Source organism: Alosa alosa, chromosome 13, assembly GCF_017589495.1.
Source record: "Alosa alosa isolate M-15738 ecotype Scorff River chromosome 13, AALO_Geno_1.1, whole genome shotgun sequence".
In the NCBI taxonomy this organism is placed as follows: Eukaryota; Metazoa; Chordata; class Actinopteri; order Clupeiformes; family Clupeidae; genus Alosa; species Alosa alosa.
The window spans coordinates 33,455,631-33,476,442 of NC_063201.1; the positions used below are offsets into that span (position 1 = coordinate 33,455,631).

At 38.9% G+C, this 20,812-nt stretch overlaps 1 protein-coding gene across 1 annotated transcript in view; it reads left to right on the forward strand.

The window, feature by feature from the left end:
• The window catches only part of nphs1 (NPHS1 adhesion molecule, nephrin), a 155,852-nt gene extending 141,607 nt beyond the window's left edge, over nt 1-14,245 (forward strand). Inside the window, exons 24-27 of the mRNA XM_048261958.1 lie at nt 7,877-8,028; nt 8,381-8,492; nt 13,457-13,651; nt 14,173-14,245. Coding sequence (XP_048117915.1) covers nt 7,877-8,028; nt 8,381-8,492; nt 13,457-13,651; nt 14,173-14,245 — 532 coding nt within the window. The remainder of the gene's footprint in view (nt 1-7,876; nt 8,029-8,380; nt 8,493-13,456; nt 13,652-14,172) is intronic.
• The last annotated feature ends 6,567 nt before the right edge of the window (nt 14,246-20,812 follow it).

The following is a 20,812-nucleotide window of genomic DNA, read 5'->3' on the forward strand; positions in this document are numbered from 1 at the left end:
GTGCACAATTCAAATTGCAATTCTGCTTCCTGTTTGCTACCTCAATAGAAATGCAAGTGACATTCAAGAATTAAATTGGAATTTAAGAGCCAGTTTCAATTCAATTCTGGAATTTTGCAGAATTCTGGACCTATGTCACGTTCAACACTATCATACCTGAAATCCTCACCACCAAACTCTCTCAGCTCACTGTATCTCCTGCCATCTGTCCGTGGATCTTCAGCTTCCTGACAGACAGGAGTCAGCAAGTGCGGCTGAGAGATGTCACATCTGGAACACGTACAACCAGCACTGGTGCACCACAGGGGTGTGTCCTTTCCCCACTGCTCTTCTCCCTCTACACAAATGACTGTACCTCCAAAGACCCAGCTGTCAAACTCTTCAAATTTGCAGATGACACCACTGTCATTCGGCCATCCAGGATGCCCCCCCTCACAATATCCAACAGCCCAGTGAAATGTCGACTCATTCAAATTCCTGGGCTCCATCATTTTCCAGGATCTGAAGTGGGAGTCCAACATCAACGCCATCCTTAAAAAGGCTCAGCAAAGGCAGAAGCATGGCCTACCACAAGATCTGCTGGCCATCTTCTACAATGCTGCCATTGATTCCATCCTCTGCACATCCATCACCGTTTGGTTTGGGGCCGCCACAAAACAGGACAAACACAGATTCCAACGCATAATTAGGACATCTGAAAAAATCATTGTGCCCCCTGCCCCCCATCCAGTTGTACACTGGTAGGACCAGGAAGCGGGCAGAGAACATCATCAAAGACCCCACACACCCTGCATACACCCTCTTTAACCTCCTCCCCTCTGGCAGGCGCTACAGATCCCTGCACACAAAAACAACCAGACACAAGAACAGCTTCTTTCCGTCTGCCATCACTGTACTGAACTGCAGTTAAGTGGGGTCATCCCCCTGCCATTCATATCCTTCACATTACATACCTATCATCCCAATATGCATCTTGCACATATTACAGTGGGCAGTGCTTCGATTTGGCCAGCTTCCCTCGCGGTCCGCGCGCGGGATCATGCGGTATCACGCGACTTTAATTTGTATTTTTCCAGTGACGCTGCAACGACGCTGCAACAACCCAAACAACCGGCAGATGTCTCAAGTGAGCAGGGTGTCTCGTAAAAAGAAATGGAGCCTGGAAAACCCTACACAGACTTCACTACAGACTTTAGCAGACTGGTTTAGAAATAATTTAATAGCCAGAAATATGCCTGCCCTGTCCTAATAAATAAATATTTGGTTAACTGCGAGTGAATCCCGTTTGCAGCCGTAGAAGAAAAGCAGGACAAATTAAACATTCCAGTTTTCTCCGAGTGCAACAATGATAGACATCATTGCATCATCAGCGTTTATTTTTTTGATTATTAAAGAGTGTTTTTCATTTAAAGGTTTGACTTTGTGCTTATTCAGTAGAGCATTTAGTACTCTCCCCAATCCCAGACGTTCACATTGCATGTTTGTTTGTAATGGATGCAAACGCGAGATACGCTTGTCATAGGCGCCGATACCGTGGAAAACATCGAGCACCCACGTGTGCCAGCTTACAGTCCCGGCTAAATTTACATTCATTTAAAATCAAACATCGCAGTTGATGTTAAATTCAGCATCTCTCATAATGTGATTGGCTATGTTGCTGTCACTGTTTGCGTGCTATATTAGCACATTAGCACATATGCATAACCCCCCTCCCCCTCCATGCCACAGCCGAACTGTGGCCACACTTATACATTTTCTTATACATTTTCTTAAATAGTTAAATATATAGATATATAGACTTTACTTTACTTTATTTCTGCATTGTTGCACTGTTGGACTTAATCACTTGCACTATCACCATGACCATTATCACCATTGCACTACCACCATGACACTCATTCACACAGAGCACCTTACCATACCTTACTATGCACAGAGAATCACAGGCTCAGTCCCTGCCTCAGTCATTGCAAGCGCCTCTGATTGATTAATCACCACTATGTGGATACTGTTTTTAAAATTGATTTAGATTAAGTGTTAGTTAGTATAATTTGTATTTTTGTCATTTCTATTTTAGTATATTTTTATATATTGTATTTAAGTTTAGTTAGTATAATTTGTATTTTAGTATATTTAGCATATTCTTTATCTTATACTGTCCTTATTGCTTAGTTGTGTTTTTATATTATATACTTTAATTACTCTTTCTGCTGTTAGAGAATGTGTTGTGTTGTATGTATGCTGCTGAGACCTTGAATTTCCCCTGGGATCAATAAAGTATCTATCTATCTCTCTATCTATTTATCTATCTATCTATCAATCCCCTACTCCATATACTAACCACCAATGAGAGCGTCTCTGGTATGAAAATTCCTGACACTTCCCACCTAAAGAATTAACGTAAGGCTTTGTCGGGTCTTCAGCCCCGAATGTTTAAAATGTATATAGCCCTGAATATCATTTTAAAAGTAGTCTGACAAAGCGTATTGTTTTGTGACACAGCTAAACACTGGTACCTCATAGAACATAGCCTAGGTGGATTGCAACTCACAAAAGTGAAGCAGATAGAAAGAGCTCACGCAAATCTAGCCTACAACACGCAGACAGCTTCATGTGCAGGGGAGTGAGAGCGCGCGCACAGTTGTTTTATGATTGTTGGCTTCTGATGGTATCTTGCTAATTCACTGAACTGCATTAGGTGACACAAATGGTATTGCCTTTATCTTATAACTCCTTGTCTGAGCGACTACCAGGCCTATGGTTTTGAAAAGTCAAATGTTCCCTGACAAAGACATTCGAAAATTAAGAATGTTTATTGACTTGAAAAATACGCACATTTTTGCAAACTCCCTTCATTCAACCCTTGAAGACATTGCGGTCTGGTGCGCTATGTAGATCGTTTCTCGTACCATTTAATTTCTCAGAATTTAGGTCTACTAGGCCTACAATAACGTCATCACCAAATACATCTTTTATTTTGAGTTGATCAACCACAAAGAGTAGCATAGGCCTACTGTGCACAGTGCAGTGACGACCGTAGCAGCCCAAGGTAACCAGTTGTTGTAGATGAAGGGCAACCACTTGTTTCAGATAGCCTGGACAACATGTTACCTGGGCGTTGCCTACGTTATTAATTGATGGTAGCCTACAATAGTTAATTGTATCGCGTAACAGCCAGGTATTAGTTGACTCAAGGAGTAGGGTATCAGGCTGGAGAGAGTCACGTGTGTGTTGCTTTTGCGGGATCAAATCCAGTTTAATGCTAGTTTTAATGCTAGTGTCTTTTGTCTGAGTGGCTGTAATGTAGCCGAGCGCTCATGGCGTATGAAAAGCGACTTCAAACCGCCTAAAACAACTTGTTTGTGAATGTCTGACAACTGCTGCAGCGCATGCACGTGCAAGGAAACCAGTAGGTGGAGAAATCAAAAGGCACACAACACCGGAACGATTTTAAGGCTATTTCGCATAGGCTACTCAATGGTGCTTTTTCACACGCATTATAGCGACCCCCATTCACCGGGGTTAGGTGGAAGGTGTTAATAGACGATTGGCGTAGCCTACAGTGGACTAGGGCTGTCAAAATTGCTCAAAAATTACGTTCGAATATCCCTTCTAAAATAAACAAAATAATGTATTCAAATATATTGGAATATCTAGGCTATATTATTTGCGCATTATGTCAGTTACACACATTATGTCATCTGTTTTTAACTTTTTGGAAACTTTTAAATTAACTGAAAGAAGATTTTTTTTTGTTAGTTTTGGAAGTTTATTTTTACGTAGCCTACAATGGCCAGTTCCGACAAAGCCGAAATTAGTCTTTTTCAAACAATGACTGAGCAGGCCACGCATTTGTATGGTTATATTGCTTGACAGGGGGGATCCCAAGCAGCTTTCAGACATAAGGCTACTTTGAGAACATTTCCTAATTCAACCGACACTGATATTCAAAATGTTGAAACTATTTCGGCATAGCCTATAAGCAGTTTAATTAAATGTAATGTTAGTTGTAAACAAACGGGCTACTACTTTTTCGTGCCTTAAATGGCAAGAAAAACCTTCATGATATAGGCCTATTAACTGACCGCCCGATTCACGTTGGCTGGGGGGCAGGGGGGGCCATCAGACATTTGTTTCCGAGAGTCTATGAATTGTTAATCCGGCCCTGCCCCCAACGAACGCAACTTTCCACCTCTGAGACAGCTTAAAAGAAGTCAAGAGGACTCCTAACTCACTAAGACCTACTTACTGTAGGCTGTGCAAACCACAGGCCTTTTTTTTGGGCAAGCCTACATTCGAGGCAGGCCTTCTGTTGATGAATTTTATATAAATCCTGCGCAGGGCTTTACAGTGCGCAGTACACATGCGAGTAAAAATGATGCCGTGCGAGTGCAAAAAAATATTTAGGCGCACTGGTGCGAATGACTTCTAACCGTGTCAATGTTTGTCTATAAAATACACCGCAACATTGAGAAACATTACACCTCCCATCAACGTTAGCAGTTTCGCGTTGTGACTCGCTAGTAGTCGCTTCTATCAAATTGAAGAGCGCGCAGAAAAGGCGGAAAGTTAGACTAGCCAGCCAAGATGCAAAGATTGAAGAAATTAGTACTTCTATCCACCGAATTCATTGGATATAGGAGGAACAGGATGAGATATTGAGAATGCAGTGAGAGAAGCAAAGGTAACCTAACATGCCTTTTAGCCCAGTTGATATATTGGCTGCAATATGCAAAATATAGCTGTAGCGAACCGGCACAAAAGTAGCCTCCCGTAATACTCCCATTTTATTCAAAGGTAGAACGCTACTGACAACTCCAGGCTTCCACGCATGCTTGTTTGTTTACACGAATACAAGCTGAAGTGCAAAACGAAAGTAGGCCTAACGTTTGCCTACTGCCCCATCAATGCAGATATTTCAAATAAAAACTAAAAGTATAAAACATATATCCTTGATTAGCCTATGTTGGGTTTTGTGGAAGAGAAAATTGACTGTTTTAGTAGTAGTATTAGGCAGTATGCTGTCAGATAGGTCACCATGGGCATATTTGGATTAGCTATAGATGGATTCACAAATAAATAAGTTAGCCTACATTTGGCAGGATACTTAATAAACAGGCTAAATGAAAATATGGCAATGTATTATATTATTTTACATTAACAAAATGTAGGAAAATAGAACAGACTGAAAATAAAGTAGGCGTTGATCTTTAAAATCCTGTTTCCTGTAGCCTAAATGTTGTCAGTCATTCTTAATATTCGCAATTGGTGCACTGGTATGTTTAACTGTTAGCTGCAGTATAATGTTAGATTAAGTGTAAGTTAAGTACAGAACTAACTGTGCGCCCAAATTTTTGTCTGTGCTCCTAAATTTTTTAACTTGGGCGCACAAGTGCTCCTGAAATTTTTTTTTAGTGTAGAGCCCTGATCCTGCGGTAACATTAATCCTCCTACCCCCCGCTACCACAGCTGTGGATAGTGTGGCATGCTCATGCGTTATGTCTCCTTCTTGCAAATGTCTCCTTCTAGGCCTATAGCCCAACCATTTACGTCTTCAAAAAATAACAACTTGCCAGATATGCCTTCATATCTTTGGGCTTCATTCAGCATTTTGTTCTTCCACTGGAAATTACTCTTCTACATTTGCTGCCTGCTGCATCCTTTCTGTTTGTATTGTTTTGAAAACGTTTGACGTCTTGAGTTAATGCATTAAACATTGTTTGCTGGTAACCAGCCACAAATAGCCTACAGATTCTTGCGTGCGTACATTCTCTTTTCTCTCCAAAATGTGCCCGTTCTATAGGCTGGCCAAGTGCGTAATTCTGCAGCATAAAGCAGATGTATTTGTTTATTGTACAGAAAAATAAAAATGACATGTCAAGCAGTCAATTGACTACACTGCAGTCAAGAAGTAGGGCAAATTAATTTACGAAACCAAAACTTGGGTCATAGTTGTCTAAGCCTCTATAGCGTAGCCTGTTAAAAACATCGCTAGATTAGTATTAAATCGCCAACAACATTGTTTTCTGCAGAAGCCTACCCAAGGCTACAGATTAATTCTGAACAGTTATTTCGTTACCACCGTGTAGTCAAGCCTTAAGCCATACCCAAGTAGCCTAAATCGAGGTAATGTTTAATTATGCATGATTTATTTTGTTATTGAATTCGTAGGCTGGGATTTCTCTCGGCAACAATTATGTTTAATGGTAGCCTCCTGCTTTTTCAGAAGGGGCGACAGAGCGATGTACAGTGGCAGAGCGACGCACAGTGGCTGAAAGTGGTACTAAAGTTTCACGCAGCTTCACGCCCGTAATGCGCGACTGAAGTGGACATTTGAAAGCAACGCCTACTGTACATGCATGCATTTGCACTATTACTTCTGCACTTTATATCCACTCCACTCCATGTGTACTTGTCTTGATACTATGCTTATTTGTATATTATGTTAACATGTATATTGTTGTCTATATTGTACAGTACAGTATGTGTCTTTATTACTATTGTTTATTGAATGTTTACTACTACATGTCTGTTGCACTACTACATGTCTGTTTGTTAAATGTACAGAGATTTAACATCTACCAAAGTCAAATTCCTTGTACCGGTATATGTAAGTATACTTGGCCAATAAAAACTGATTCTGATTCTGATACTGAAGTTGTTTGGGACTGCTTGCTAAGGACTGCTTACATCTTATGACAGTGAGTCTTCAGCTCTACTTTACATGCGCCTTTCGCTATAGACCAGGTTTTTCTTGGTCAGTGGCATAATGATTTTTAGACGGTGTAAGACCACACCTTCTGCCAGACCCCTGGGCACAAGTCTTAATAAAAGTGAAGCGCATGGCGCAAAATCTGCCACTGACTGGGTGTAAGCTTAAAATAAGCTTTGCATTGTGCTTTGCGCTGCGTTTCTGGTCAAAATAGAGCCTTAAGAATCCCTCTCAAGAACAAAAGGCAACAATAAAAAAAAAAATTCCATCTTCAGCATAACATGGTTCAGATCTACAGTAGAAGGTCACTTGGTGCGTGCAGACCTCTGCCATGGCCAAATGCCATATGTTGCAACACCCTAGCAGAAGTGAAATTAAATTAGCACCCCATGCGCTTATTCCAAAATTCAATGGGTTCTTTTTTTAAGTCCGGCAACACCTTTTCACCAAATTTCATAACAAATTGGCCAGCTAAATGGAGAAACATGTTCAAGGTTTTGTTTGAGTTTTTCTGTGTTCCTCCAAATAGCATCACTTTACCTTCATAATGGTATTGGCATCATCATAACCAGCTTCATAAGATAGTTTCTTAGAATGCTTTTAGATTTACAAAAGTGAATAAAAAGTAGCCAACCAGTTATCAATATGGAGGTTTCAATCTTCAGTTTTGTTCTACAATGTAAAAATAATTAAAATAACCTATACATGAAAGAAAAACCCATACATGAGTAGATGTGATGAAGTATTTGGACAGTAAAAAAATGCCTCTCTGAAATGACACAATGAAGATGTGCTTGAAGTGTAGGTATCTGCATTATGTGTAATAAGTAACTGACCACTCTACATTATAGGAAGGCTAGGTGTTCCAATTCACATACTCCTGTACTTACAATACCTAATATGAGTGCACAAGTGTGTTAAAACTGCATTTGAACACCAGTAATGTTATGTTTAAATGTTACAATCGTCATTTCTGTTAAGTGCACAGAATTTGAGTGTTTGATTTGAGATGACCCTACCCTGTTGAAATTCACACACTATGCGAGAAGGAACACACACATAGTGTACTAAATTAAAGTGAACTGACTAAAGTACGTGGATAGGAACAGCGTCAAAGTGTTGCCAGTATGTTACAGACCACACATTCTCTTTCTGTGATTACAGGTATATGGAGCATACTGTTCGAGTGGGAGCAGTACATACAAGCACACTTAGCATTGAGAATGTGAGCGCAACAGAAGACTATGCTCTCTTCACCTGCACCGCCTCTAACAACTTGGGGGAGGACAGTTTGGACATTCAACTACTCAGCACCAGTATGGCTCTGTATTTAATTAACATGCATGTTATACTGTAAACACTTAAGACATCAACACATGTTTCATTGTTTTTTTCTGGAAAGGTCTGTAGGTAGGCTTTTATGTATTTCCCTGGGTCATTGTGTAATGTTGTTTGTTAGTCTATAGGTCCCAATATCAGTATTTAAATTGTTCCCCCAAATTTCTCCCAGGATGATAAAGTATCTATAAATATATCAACCTATCCCACTCTAATTGTATTGACAGGTATAAGCATAAGGCACAAGTTAGGGATTTCTAATCAAGAATCCACTTGCACTGCACTCTCACAAATGGACAGCTGGCCCTAATGTCTCTGTTTCTTTCATAGATCACCCTGAGCCCCCATCTAACTTGAGACTGCTGCATGTCAGCAATAACTCTGTGACACTGGAGTGGAAGCCAGGGTTTGATGGCGGCTTGACACAGAAATTTCGTATCAGGTAGGAAGAGGACTGATTAACATAATTTTATTGTGAACATATTTTAGATATAAATCGTACAAGAACATTTTCACCCACTGGAAGTGGGTTACATCTGTTAGCCTAGCACCCTTACTACTTTCAGGGAATTATGCAAAGCTAGGTTAACACTAACGTAGACTGCAAATAAGGTAATTTCCCCAAAAGTTGCCTTGTTCCTTCAAAAAATAATAAAATAGTCTGGCAATAAGTCACAAAGTCACTGTATGCCAACTTATCATGTCAATTTATTTAATCATTATATACACTCACGATCTTCAGAGATGAAACCTGATATAAGACATTTGCCCTGGGACATTTTTGTATTACGCATAGTCAATTAGAATATTTGCATATTTTAATAAATTAGCAGATATTTATCTCAAAGACATTTACTGATAATTTGACTGTAGGTAGACAGAGCCATGTCTTGGCCTCAACACATTAGAATTTTATGGACTGGTTATACAAAATGTTGCATTTTTATGTAACATTGCAGATACAGTATGCAAATTAGGAAAATCAGTGAATGAATTGTTCTACATCATATCCAAGAAAATATTGGTATTCTTTCACCAGATTAATCTAGATATGCATTATGTGCATTATTTTGTGAAAGTTAATATGCATATGCATGCAAATGCATTAACGAATTTGCATATGAGGATAGATTTACGAATTGTGGATTTTTGAGAATTCCATCTCTCTAAATCCCAGAAACTTCTGTCCATTATCTTTTTTTTTTTTTTTTACTTTTCATCATCTTAATACACTACTACATCAAAAAAGTGCCAGGGTCATTTTTTGATCACAGTCTCACTGATGATAAGTATTCTTCACAAAATTAAGCACCAATATGGAACTGTTTCAAACTTTTAAACTGTTAAACTTAATTTGTTGTTAAATTGACTATATATTTTAATAATGACACTGAACTGCTCATATTTGTATTAGTGGATTTACAAAATGAAGGATGGGGTAGGAATTAAAAATTAAAAAATTGACAAACACCCTTAAGTATTCTCCTTAAGGTTTCCTTTTAGAGCTGTGGCGATACCTTTACCAACCCCACTCCCACTCGTGTCATATTGCTTAAGTATTCAACATTGGTTCACTTTTTCCACATTTTGTTATGTTTCAGACTCATAAAATGGATTAAATTCATTTTTTGTCATATCAATCTACAAACAATACTCCACAAAAAAACAGGTGTTTAGAGTGTTTTGTACATTTATAGAAATAAAAAACTGGAATATTCCATTTACATAAGTATTCACACCCTTTGTTATGACGCTGGACATTATTAGGAAAGGCACACATCTCTTTAAGGTCTCACAGTTGAGTGAGTGTATGTCAGAGTGAAAACCAAGCTACGAGGTCGAGAGAACTGTCTGTAGACCTGCTAGACAGGGTTAAGTGAAGACACAGATCTGGATAAGGATACAAGAACATTTCTGCAGCATTGAAAGTGCCCAAGAGCACATTAGCCTCAATCATTCTCAAATGGAAAAGTTTGGAACAACCAACAGTCTTCCTAGATCTGGCTGCTTAGCCAAACTGAGTAATCTGGGACGAAGGGCCTGAATGTTTTAACACTCTGTAAAGCGCCATGAGACATATGTAATGTGTTCTATGCGCTCTATAAGTGAAATTAAATTGAAATTGAAAATGGAAAATTGGACAGGTAACCAAGGACCCAGTGGTCACTATGAATGACATTCAGAGTTCCTTTGAGAGGATGAGAGAAGCGCAAAGAAGGACAAACATCAGTGCATCACTCCACCAACCTACATGTTGTTCAAAAATTGTATGTGTGTGCATTTAGAAATGGATAAAAATACGAATTACTGGTAGTTGTTAAAGAAGGACTATGCAACAATTTTAGCAAAAATTACCTTAATTATCCAGGTTGAGAGTCGTTCTAATGGTTCTACAACACTTTCTGGGTCGTTTGGTGGGTGCTTCGTCTTCCCCTATCGCTTCAACGCAGAAAAAACGAATATGCAACTTTCTGGACCCGGTCCGGGTAAATCCGGATGTGACTCAGCGGAAGTATCCAACTGCGCCTCGAAAATGTAGTCAGATTGTAGTTTCGAAGAAGACTGCAAAACGGACACTGACTTGGCTTTGTTGCTGTTGAAATTGTAAATAGCCGACCCTTGGGTGAACTTCGTCTTTGTAATGTGGTTTGATAGTCTCTTGAACAATGTGTTTGCTTGACGGTTTTATTGTGAGCCCTGTATGTGTTTAGCTTGGTTTCTTGATGGCTAGCTCGCTAGCTAGTGGGGGTTTAGCGTAGCAGTCACTTGCTACCGAAGCTGCAGGGGGAGCTGTGTAGTGAAAAATGCGAGCTTAAATCAGGCAAAAACCTAGCCTAGAAATCTAGACGCACCCTAGCGGCGGCAAATTAATTTGCTCAGCCTGTACGTCTAGTATCAAACCATAGGGATTTCAATTGGCTGACGCCGTGGACGTCATCCAAACACAGTGCTCTATTTTGTTAGAGAGTCTTAAGGCGGGCTTAACAGGATAACGACAGTCCTGCGACGGTGAACAACAAGGAAGGTGGCTATGGCGAACGAAGAGCGGTTGTTTGAATCGACGTTGGCGTCAACTTTGGAGGAGTTGGACTTGTGCTTTTCTTTGAAAGTTGAGCAACGCAATGCACTTAAGTCATTCCTTTCGAAGAAGGATGTATTTGCCGTTTTGCCGACCGGATACGGATATGGTTGTAGCACTGGCCTATTGCATGCCTAGGCAGTTTGAAAGACAATTCTCTGCCCGCCCCTTGGATTAAGCGAGGTGAATGGTTTGATTCCAGACTATACATTTCAATGATATAGGATGGCCCGCCAGGCTAGCAAAAACCCAGAAACAGCAAAGGAATAACCAGACCTGCATAAACTCATACCAGTATCATTTGAGCCATCTGTGACAAGTGTGAAGTGTTCTTTATCATCTCCAAAAAAAAAAATTCTATATCAAACATCAAAATTCCAAGACCAACGATCTCATGTCTTTCGTTGGCATATCATATGCAGGATCAATATCAGCAGAAGTTTTTTGGGGGGCCAAGCAGCGAAGCTGTGTAGGCACCCATTGTGTTTGTGTGTTTTCTTATTATTCTTTCTTCCGCCATGGGAGTCTATGGTAGCCCATAGAACCGTCTGGTAAAAAGTTGTGAAATTAAGCACACTGATTGGGGACAGTCCCATGATTCATTTCACCAAATTTCATGTCTGATGCCGATTTTCAAAAATGAGGTATCATTGGAATCCTTGGACCAAGCTGAGTTCAACTATGCAACCTATGATGTCAATTTCCGCCATGATGGATTTTATCAAAAGTGAAACTAAAGCTTCACAAGTCAAAAATTTTGTCCGATCGACACCAAACTTGACACACAAGCCGGCAAACGGGAAGTGAGCTCATATCTCAGCAACCCTTCCATGTATCAAAACCAAACTTAGTCCATGGACTCATCACCCCATTAGGAGGACCTTTGACCTCTAGGGGGTGCTGCAATTAGCAAAAATACATTTGGCCTGTAGCTGTTGATGTGTTTGGAATTAAAATTTACTAGTGGTGTCTGGTAATTCGGCCGCCATATTGGATTTATTCAAAAACAACTGGAAACAATTGACAAAAAACATTTGCCTTTAACAGCCAATCGAAATCAGTATTGAAGCCGGAAGTGGCACGTCTCAGCAATGCTTTCATGTGTCATAACCAAGCTTGGAATTTCGTAATTTTAGGGGCATATTTGGCGTGAGGCACAAAGGCCACACTTCAGGGCACCAAGACCAAATTTAACTATACAGCATTCTACATAAAAATGATCGAAGTTGTATTTAGCCTATTCACAGCAGTAGACCTGCATCACTATGAAACATGACAAAAACATGAAACATGACATATTACATAGAATATGATCAGAATCATCTGATATATGATCAGAATTATCTGATTTTAATATTTACAAATATCTAGGCTATATTTAACATTTATTTTGTATTTGGCCTGTTATGAAATCATGTATTGAACAATTTAAGCACAGCTCAGCTTTAAGAAACTCAAATAGTCTAGATGCATGCTTAACATTTTGTGATCATTGGCTACTTTGACAAACTCTTAGTCAGCTGTATATCCTCTGATTTTAATATTTACAGATATCTAGGCGATATTTGTAACATTTGTTTTGTATTTGGCCTGTTATGAAATAATGTACTGAACAATTTAAACACATTGTGACTGTGAACTTTAAAGCCCAAAGTTGGAGACATGCATGTAGAAATGTGTACAGGGGGAATGCTTTACACCTTTGAGTTCGGTAAGGTCTGCTGTTTATCCTGATGTAAAGCATTCCACCGAGATGAATGGGTAGATGGGCGCAGAACTGTATGTAAAATAATATGATTAAATTAAAGTTACTTTTCTCGCGAACCGTTTACCACAACAACTAGCGGCTAACATTGTTTAAAAGTTGAGAAAAAGCTCTTTCATGTGATGTGATACATGTAATTTCTGTGTGCTACTTCAGGAGTAGTTCAACAGAGAAGAATGGGTGAATTTGGACGCACTTTCTTTCTTACTTTACTTTCTCCGTTTCTCTGTTACTTTCTCCACTGCGTAAAAGACTAAATTAATTTGCACTTTGAATTATAAGATTATTTTGACAGGCCATAGGCTAAATAAAAATTGCTATGAGTCGGATGCAAAGCAGAATATTGAAAGAAGGGGGCACCAAGGCCACATTGGCCTGTGAACCTGGCCTTTCTAGCACGTGCCCAAAATCCATACGGCCAGTCTGTCACTGCTTATCATGTTACATTTGTATATGCTTATTTATGTGATTATCAAGGCTAATCCACTTAATACAACCCAAATTAAGTCATTGTGTCCAAAAGCAGTGGATATTTTGCTTTTAATTTTACATTTGTGTACAGGTATCACTGGAAAGGCTTCTCTAGCTATCACTATGTGGATGTTTTCCCACCCAAAGCAACAGTCTACACAGTCACTGGCCTTTTGCCAGCAACCACTTATAATTTTTCTGTGAATGCTGTCAATAACATGGGAGAGAGTAACTACGCTGATGGCAATACTGTTCTCACTGTTACTACAAGAGGTCAGTATGAGAGGTATGAGACATTTCATGTGTGTGATTGTGCTATAACATGACTGCCTTTTGTAGAAGAAACAGTTTTCAAAAGCTGTTTTTTCTTAAACTGCATTTGATAAAATGTGTCAATCTTCTTGCACAATTTCACATAGCACTATTTGCACACACATTCCTATTCCCATTCATTGGGGTTATCAAGCACAACATAGGTCCAGTTCTCCTCATAAATATGCGTCAGAGTCAAATCAGCGGAATTTTGTGTGCCAATGATTGCCTACAAATGAATTTTGCTCTTGCTGTGCATCCTGTGGGATGTACAGTATGAAGACAGTGAGTGGACATCACCATGTTTGAACTTAAAGTATTGAAGTAATGAAAGTCTAGCTGGTTGGTAGGTGATACGTGCAAAGGTGCTTTTCATACAAACCCTAGTATCAAATTTGAAGCGACAAGGCATTGTTGAGATGACCTCCAACATCAATTCATCTGCTTTACCTACTCCTAGCTCATTCTTGGCACTTGAGGTTAATGACGCTACAGAGACTCTCTGCTCTACACTGGCATCTTGTCTGAATGCAGCATGTCCTCTTTCCTCAAGACCCACTCGTTCTAAACCTCGTCATCCATGGCTGACGAACAGTATAGTCTCAGTACAAAAGGAACTTAGAGCTGCTGAGAGGAAATGCCGTAAATCCAGAGATGGAAATTATCTTAGTAACTACCAGTCTTTGCTGTCATCCTTTTCATCCACTGTTACACTTGCAAAAAAGGCATTCTATCAAAGCAAGATTGAGAGCGCCACTGAGAGTAGAAAACTTTTTTCCACTTTCAAGTCTCTTCTCAATCCTCCACCACCACCATCAACTACTTCACTGTCAGCAGATGACTTTGCAACATTTTTCACTGAAAAAGTTGCTAAAATAAGTGCTCAGTTGGACTCTTTCTCTCCTCATGATGTCTCTCAATTGCTTCAGCGAAGTCGTCCAACAACATGCCCATTGGATCCTGTCCCGTCCACTCTTCTACAGTCTATCGCACCTGCTGTTCTACCGGCAGTCACACATGTATTTAATGCTTCACTCAGTTCTGGAATTGTTCCTTATTCTTTTAAACAGGCTAGGGTTACACCTATGCTAAAGAAAAGTAAACTTAATCCAACTGAGGTGAAGAACTACAGACCTGTCTCCCTTCTTCCTTTCTTGTCAAAGGTTTTGGAGAAAGTAGTCTTCAATGTGACTTTCTTCATCAGAATAATCTACTAGACCCTATTCAGTCAGTTCTCCTTTCTATACTATCTGAACTAGGAATTTCTGGAAAAGCTCTTGACTGGTTTGAATCTTACCTTAAAGGGCGTTCTTTTAACATGTCTTGGTAGGGACAGGTATCTAAGTCTCATGACCTCACCACAGGTGTGCCTCAGGGATCAGTATTAGGACCCTTGCTTTTCTCTATTTACACCACTTCCTTAGGTGAGACCATTCGCTCCCATGGATTTGACTATCACTGTTATGCAGGCGACACTCTTTACCTTTAACTTTACCTGTCTTTCCCACCTGATGACTCTAGCGTTTCCCACCAGATTTCTGCATGCCTTAAGGATATTTCAGCCTGGATGAAGGAGGCACCTTCATCTTAATCTCTCAAAAACTGAGTTTTTGGTGTTTCCTGCTAAAACAGCTATTCCCCAACAGATTAACATCCAGCTTGACTCAACTTCACTGTCCCCAACTTGGGCATTGTAATTGATGACCGACTTAACTTTTCTGAGCATGTAGCTTCTATTGCAAAATCATGTCGGTTTATGCTTTACAACATTAGGAAGATCAGACCTTATCTGACACAAGATTCCACACAACTTCTTGTTCACACCATGGTCATCTCCAAGCTGGACTATTGTAATTCACTGTTAGCTGGTTTACCCGCTTGTGTAATAAGATTGTGTAATGCTGGAGCACGCCTGGTCTTAAAAATCTCTCACTTTGGCCTATAGGACACTGACTGGATCTGCTCCTAGTTATTTTAATTCAATAATCAAGGCGTACATCAATGACTCTTTTCTCATGTTGGTGGAATGAGTTGACCGGTGCTCTCTGTTCCTGTGGTAGTTTTGGGTCATTTAAGAGAGGGCTAAAGAAATTCCTGTTCAACATGCAGTTCTTTAAGTTCTTTAAGCGCTTCTTATGCATTATGGTTTGTATAATATTGTTTTATTTCCATTAGGCTGTTGATTAATTTGACATTATTGTTTATTATTGCTATTCTCTGTAGTCTTACCATGGCATTGTTTTAATTATTGATTGAATGAACATTATTGTCTATTATTGCTTTTTCCCTCATTTTCATTACTTATTTGATTAGGCTATTGATTGAATTGACATTGTTGTTTATTATTGCTATTCTCCTTATTATAGTTTGACCAACATTTTAATCTGTTCCCTGTTAAATTTGAAATATTATGTTGTTTTTGTGTTTGTGTGTCGCTTTGGACAAAGGCGTCTGCCAAATTCCATAACCATCTATTATTTGAACTAAAGAATCTGAGTTATTACAGTGCATGAAAATGCACTGTTCTGTTATCCGAAGTCTTATTATTATTACAGTGCATGCAAATGCACTGTATTGATATTCAAATTATTATTCTTATTAGTATTATTATTCCAGGCCCTAATTTGACTTTTCATATTTCTACAACTTTTACTTCTTGAGAAATAAAAACTTGATATACTTAACATTGGCTTTATGACATCATAATAGGCTATTAAAGAATTAGAATGCAATCAACTGCACTGTGCTCTCTCACTGACTACAGCAACTTCAATGGAACCTCTTCTCTGTGTCTCTCCATTGAACTGGATAGCTAACTTCTCATCCCCACTTTCACTTATTTTCCTTCACTTTCTCTTACGTCCTCTCTCTATTTCTCCCAATTTCAATAACTTTTTAAACTATTTTGAAAATAACTTTGTATAGCATAGCAACCACTATAATTACCCTAGCAACAACCTAGCAACCATCTCAAATACCCTAGCAACCAAACTAGCAACTGCTTCCAAAATGTCAACTTAGCAACCAATTTAGCTACCAGCATGATTACCCTAGCAACCAACCTAGCAACAACTTTGCATGCACTGTATTTCCTTCAGGAAATGCTTTTCTAGTTACACTGCTGTTCTGTTATCCAAAGTCGTCTTCTTCTTCTTCTCACCAAATTTCTGCATCTAATTCAGCTTTAACCGTTTAACGTAGAAACTTTGTTCAAACTTTGTAACGTAGGTCTTGAAAAGGACACTTGAGGAATGTATTTTTCGTTTTTGTAAACTTTATACTTTATGAGATATTAACAAAAATCAAGCTTATTTTTCCCCTGTATACTTTGCATTGGCACTATGACATCACAATGGGCTAATCAAACTGATTTGCACCTGTATCAACTGCCAGCTGCTCAACTAGGCCCCCTCACAGAGCCAATTAAACTGATTGCACCCGTATCAACTGCTTTCTGCTCAACTAGGCCAACTCTCTCTGTGTCTCTCCATTCTACAAGGATATAAGACACATTCCAAGGGCTATTAACGACTTAGAATGCAAACAACTGCACCAGCGCTCTCTCACTGACTGCAGAAACTTCAATGGAACCTCTTCTCTGTGTCTCTCCATTGAACTGGATAGCTCATTTTCTCATCCCCACTTTCACTTATTTTCCTTCACTTTCTCTTACGTCCCCTCTCTATTTCTCCCAATTTCAATAACTTTTTAAACTATTTTGAAAATAACTTTGTATAGCATAGCAACCACTATAATTACCCTAGCAACAACCTAGCAACCATCTCAAATGCCTAGCAACCAAACTAGCAACTGCTTCCAAAATGTCAACTTAGCAACCAATTTAGCTACCAGCATGATTACCCTAGCAACCAACCTAGCAACAACTTTGCATGCACTGTATTTCCTTCAGGAAATGCTTTTCCTAGTTACACTGCTGTTCTGTTATCCAAAGTCGTCTTCTTCTTCTTCTCACCAAATTTCTGCATCTAATTCAGCTTTAACCGTTTAACGTAGAAACTTTGTTCAAACTTTGTAACATAGGTCTTGAAAAGGACACTTGAGGAATGTATTTTTCGTTTTTGTAAACTTTTATACTTTTGAGATATTAACAAAAATCAAGCTTATTTTTCCCTGTATACTTTGCATTGGCACTATGACATCACAATGGGCTAATCAAACTGATTTGCACCTGTATCAACTGCCAGCTGCTCAACTAGGCCCCCTCACAGAGCCAATTAAACTAATTGCACCTGTATCAACTGCTTTCTGCTCAACTAGGCCAACTCTCTCTGTGTCTCTCCATTCTACAAGGATATAAGACACATTCCAAGGGCTATTAACGACTTAGAATGCAAACAACTGCTCCTGCAGAAACTTCAATGGAACCTCTTCTCTGTGTCTCTCTCCATTGAATTGGATAGCTCATTTTTATCTTCCCCAATTTCTTTCACTTCTTTTTCTTTACCTCATCCATTAAACTATCTGTTTATCAACATCCACTAAACTATCTACCTATGCAAATCTATTAATTCACTATTAAATAATTTAGCTATTTAAATTACTCAACTATTGAACTGTTCAGCCATTCCAACTGTCAGTTGTCATCAACTATGATTCCTGCCAACTGTTTCCTCTGCCTGCAACTATTTCAAAATAAAAGCCCTCATTACAATAATTTCCTATTAAATAATTTAACCATTTAAACTACTCAACTACTTAACTGTTCAATCATTCCAACTGTCAGTTGTCATCAACTGTGACTCCCGCCAACTGTTTCCTCTGACCACAACTGTTTCATAATAAATGTCCTCACTATAATAATACCCTATTAAATAATTTAACAATTTAAACTACCCAACTAATTAACTGTTCACCCATTCCAACTGTCAGTTGTCATCAACTGTGACTCCCGCCAACTGTTTCCTCTGCCCAGAACTGCTTCAAAATAAAAGTCCCCACTACAATAATTCCCTTTTAAATAATTTAACTACTTAAACTATCCAACTATTGAACTGGTCAGCCATTCAAACTGTGAGTTGTCATCAATTATGACTCCCGCCAGCTGTATCCTCTGTCCACAACGTTTTCAAAATAAAAGTTTTGCATTTTTATGCACTGGTAATTCCTCGGAATTACATTTTCTAGTTATTATTATTCTTCCCACCAAATTTCTGCGTCTAGTTCAGCTTCAGCTTTTTAACTGTATAGCCATTCCAATTGTAAGTTGTCATATCATCAACTAAGTAAGTATATATACTCTTTTGATCCCGTAAGGGAAATTTGGTCTCTGCATTTATCCCAATCCGTGAATTAGTGAAACACACTCAGCACACAGTGAAGTGAAGCACACACTAATCCCGGTGCAGTGAGCTGCCTGCATTTATCCCAATCCGTGAATTAGTGAAACATACTCAGCACACAGTGAAGTGAAGCACACACTAATCCCGGTGCAGTGAGCTGCCTGCAACAACAGCGGCGCTCGGGGAGCAGTGAGGGGTTAGGTGCCTTGCTCAAGGGCACTTCAGCCTTGCCTACTGGTCGGGGTTCGAACCGGCAGTCCGAAGCGCTAACCAGTAGGCCACGGCTGCCCCCTATGAGTCCCACCAATTGTAGCTAGTTAGCATTGTAAGCATAGTTAGCATAACTGCTAGAAAACATTAGCTAAATTAGCTAAGTAACATCGTTGACATAGTTAGCATTGTTCACACTGTTAGCATAACTACTAGAAAACATTAGCTAAGTTAGCTAAGTAACATGGTTAGCATAGTTAATATTGTTAGCATAGCTAACATTGTTAGCATAACTGCTAGAAAACATTAGCTAAGTTAGTTAAGTAACATGTTTAGCATAGTTAACATTGTTATTATAGTTACCATTGTTATCAAAATTGTTACTAAAAGTTAGCTAAGTAACATGGCTGTCAACATTCATTAAACTTTCTGCCAATCAACATCCATTAAACTATGTGTATCAACATCAACAACTATCTGTCTGTCAACAACTTTTAAGCTATCTACATTCAACTTTTAAACTGTCTACTTTTAAACTATCAACTTTTATTAAGCTATGCAACCACCATGCCTATCCTAGCATCACCTTAGTAACCATCTCTGCATTATCTATTTTAACTATACATGATATTTTACATCACAACTTTTGCATTTTCATGCACTGGTAATTCCTTGGAATTGCAATTCTAGTTTCCATTGATTCAGTGTTTCCATGCAGTGTTTGTCATGGCTTATTGATATTCACACAGATATTCATGTTTTCTTCAGTAGGAGAAGACCCAACTGTACAGCAACACTCTCCAGGGGACAATAACTTTATCACAAAAGGCAATCTTCTTCCTTTTTTAAGCTCAATGGCCACTACAAATACAATACAAATACATTTCCTCCATTATTCCTTTAAAAGTTCTGTGAATTGCTAAGGAGTGCACTGATATTTTGTTTGAAATCCAAAGTGTAATTAATCATAAATCATTATGATATTACCCTTGAGTTGAAAGTCAGTGATTAAGATTCAAGGAATGTTGGCACAGTTGTTAAAACATTCTTATGTCAAATATATCTAAATGCCATTATTTTCTTTCAAAGATATCAGTGTCATTTTATGGTTGCAGAATTCTTTGGTGTTTGGCACTATTTTTTGATGGTAGCTGCGGGTGTGGCCATACTGTTCACCATTTCCTGTCTGAGCTGCTTCATATTAGTAAGATGGAGAAAAGACAAAAATCAAATAGGTAAGACAGCTTTTTTTTTTAAATGAAAAAGCCTGGTATGCAGGGCTGATATCCAGCTACTTTCCTTACTTTTGTACATGCCTTCCTTTATTTAGTTGTTGTTCTGTCCTACCACAAAATCTGTCTCTTTTTCACTCCCTCCTCTAGATGTTACAGGTATTGTGTTGAAAGGGGAGAAGACAGAAATGGAGGGGTGAGTTCTCTTAAGCTTTTATCAAATCGTATCATTTTACCCTGACCGCATTAAATGATTGGATGGCCTATGCTTTTTTAGATTAGATTCAACTTTATTGTCATTGTGCAGAGTAAAAAGACAACGAAATGCAGTTTGTGCAAACCAGAAGTGCAAAGAAGTGCAAAAAAGCAGAAAAGTGAAATGTGACATACAAA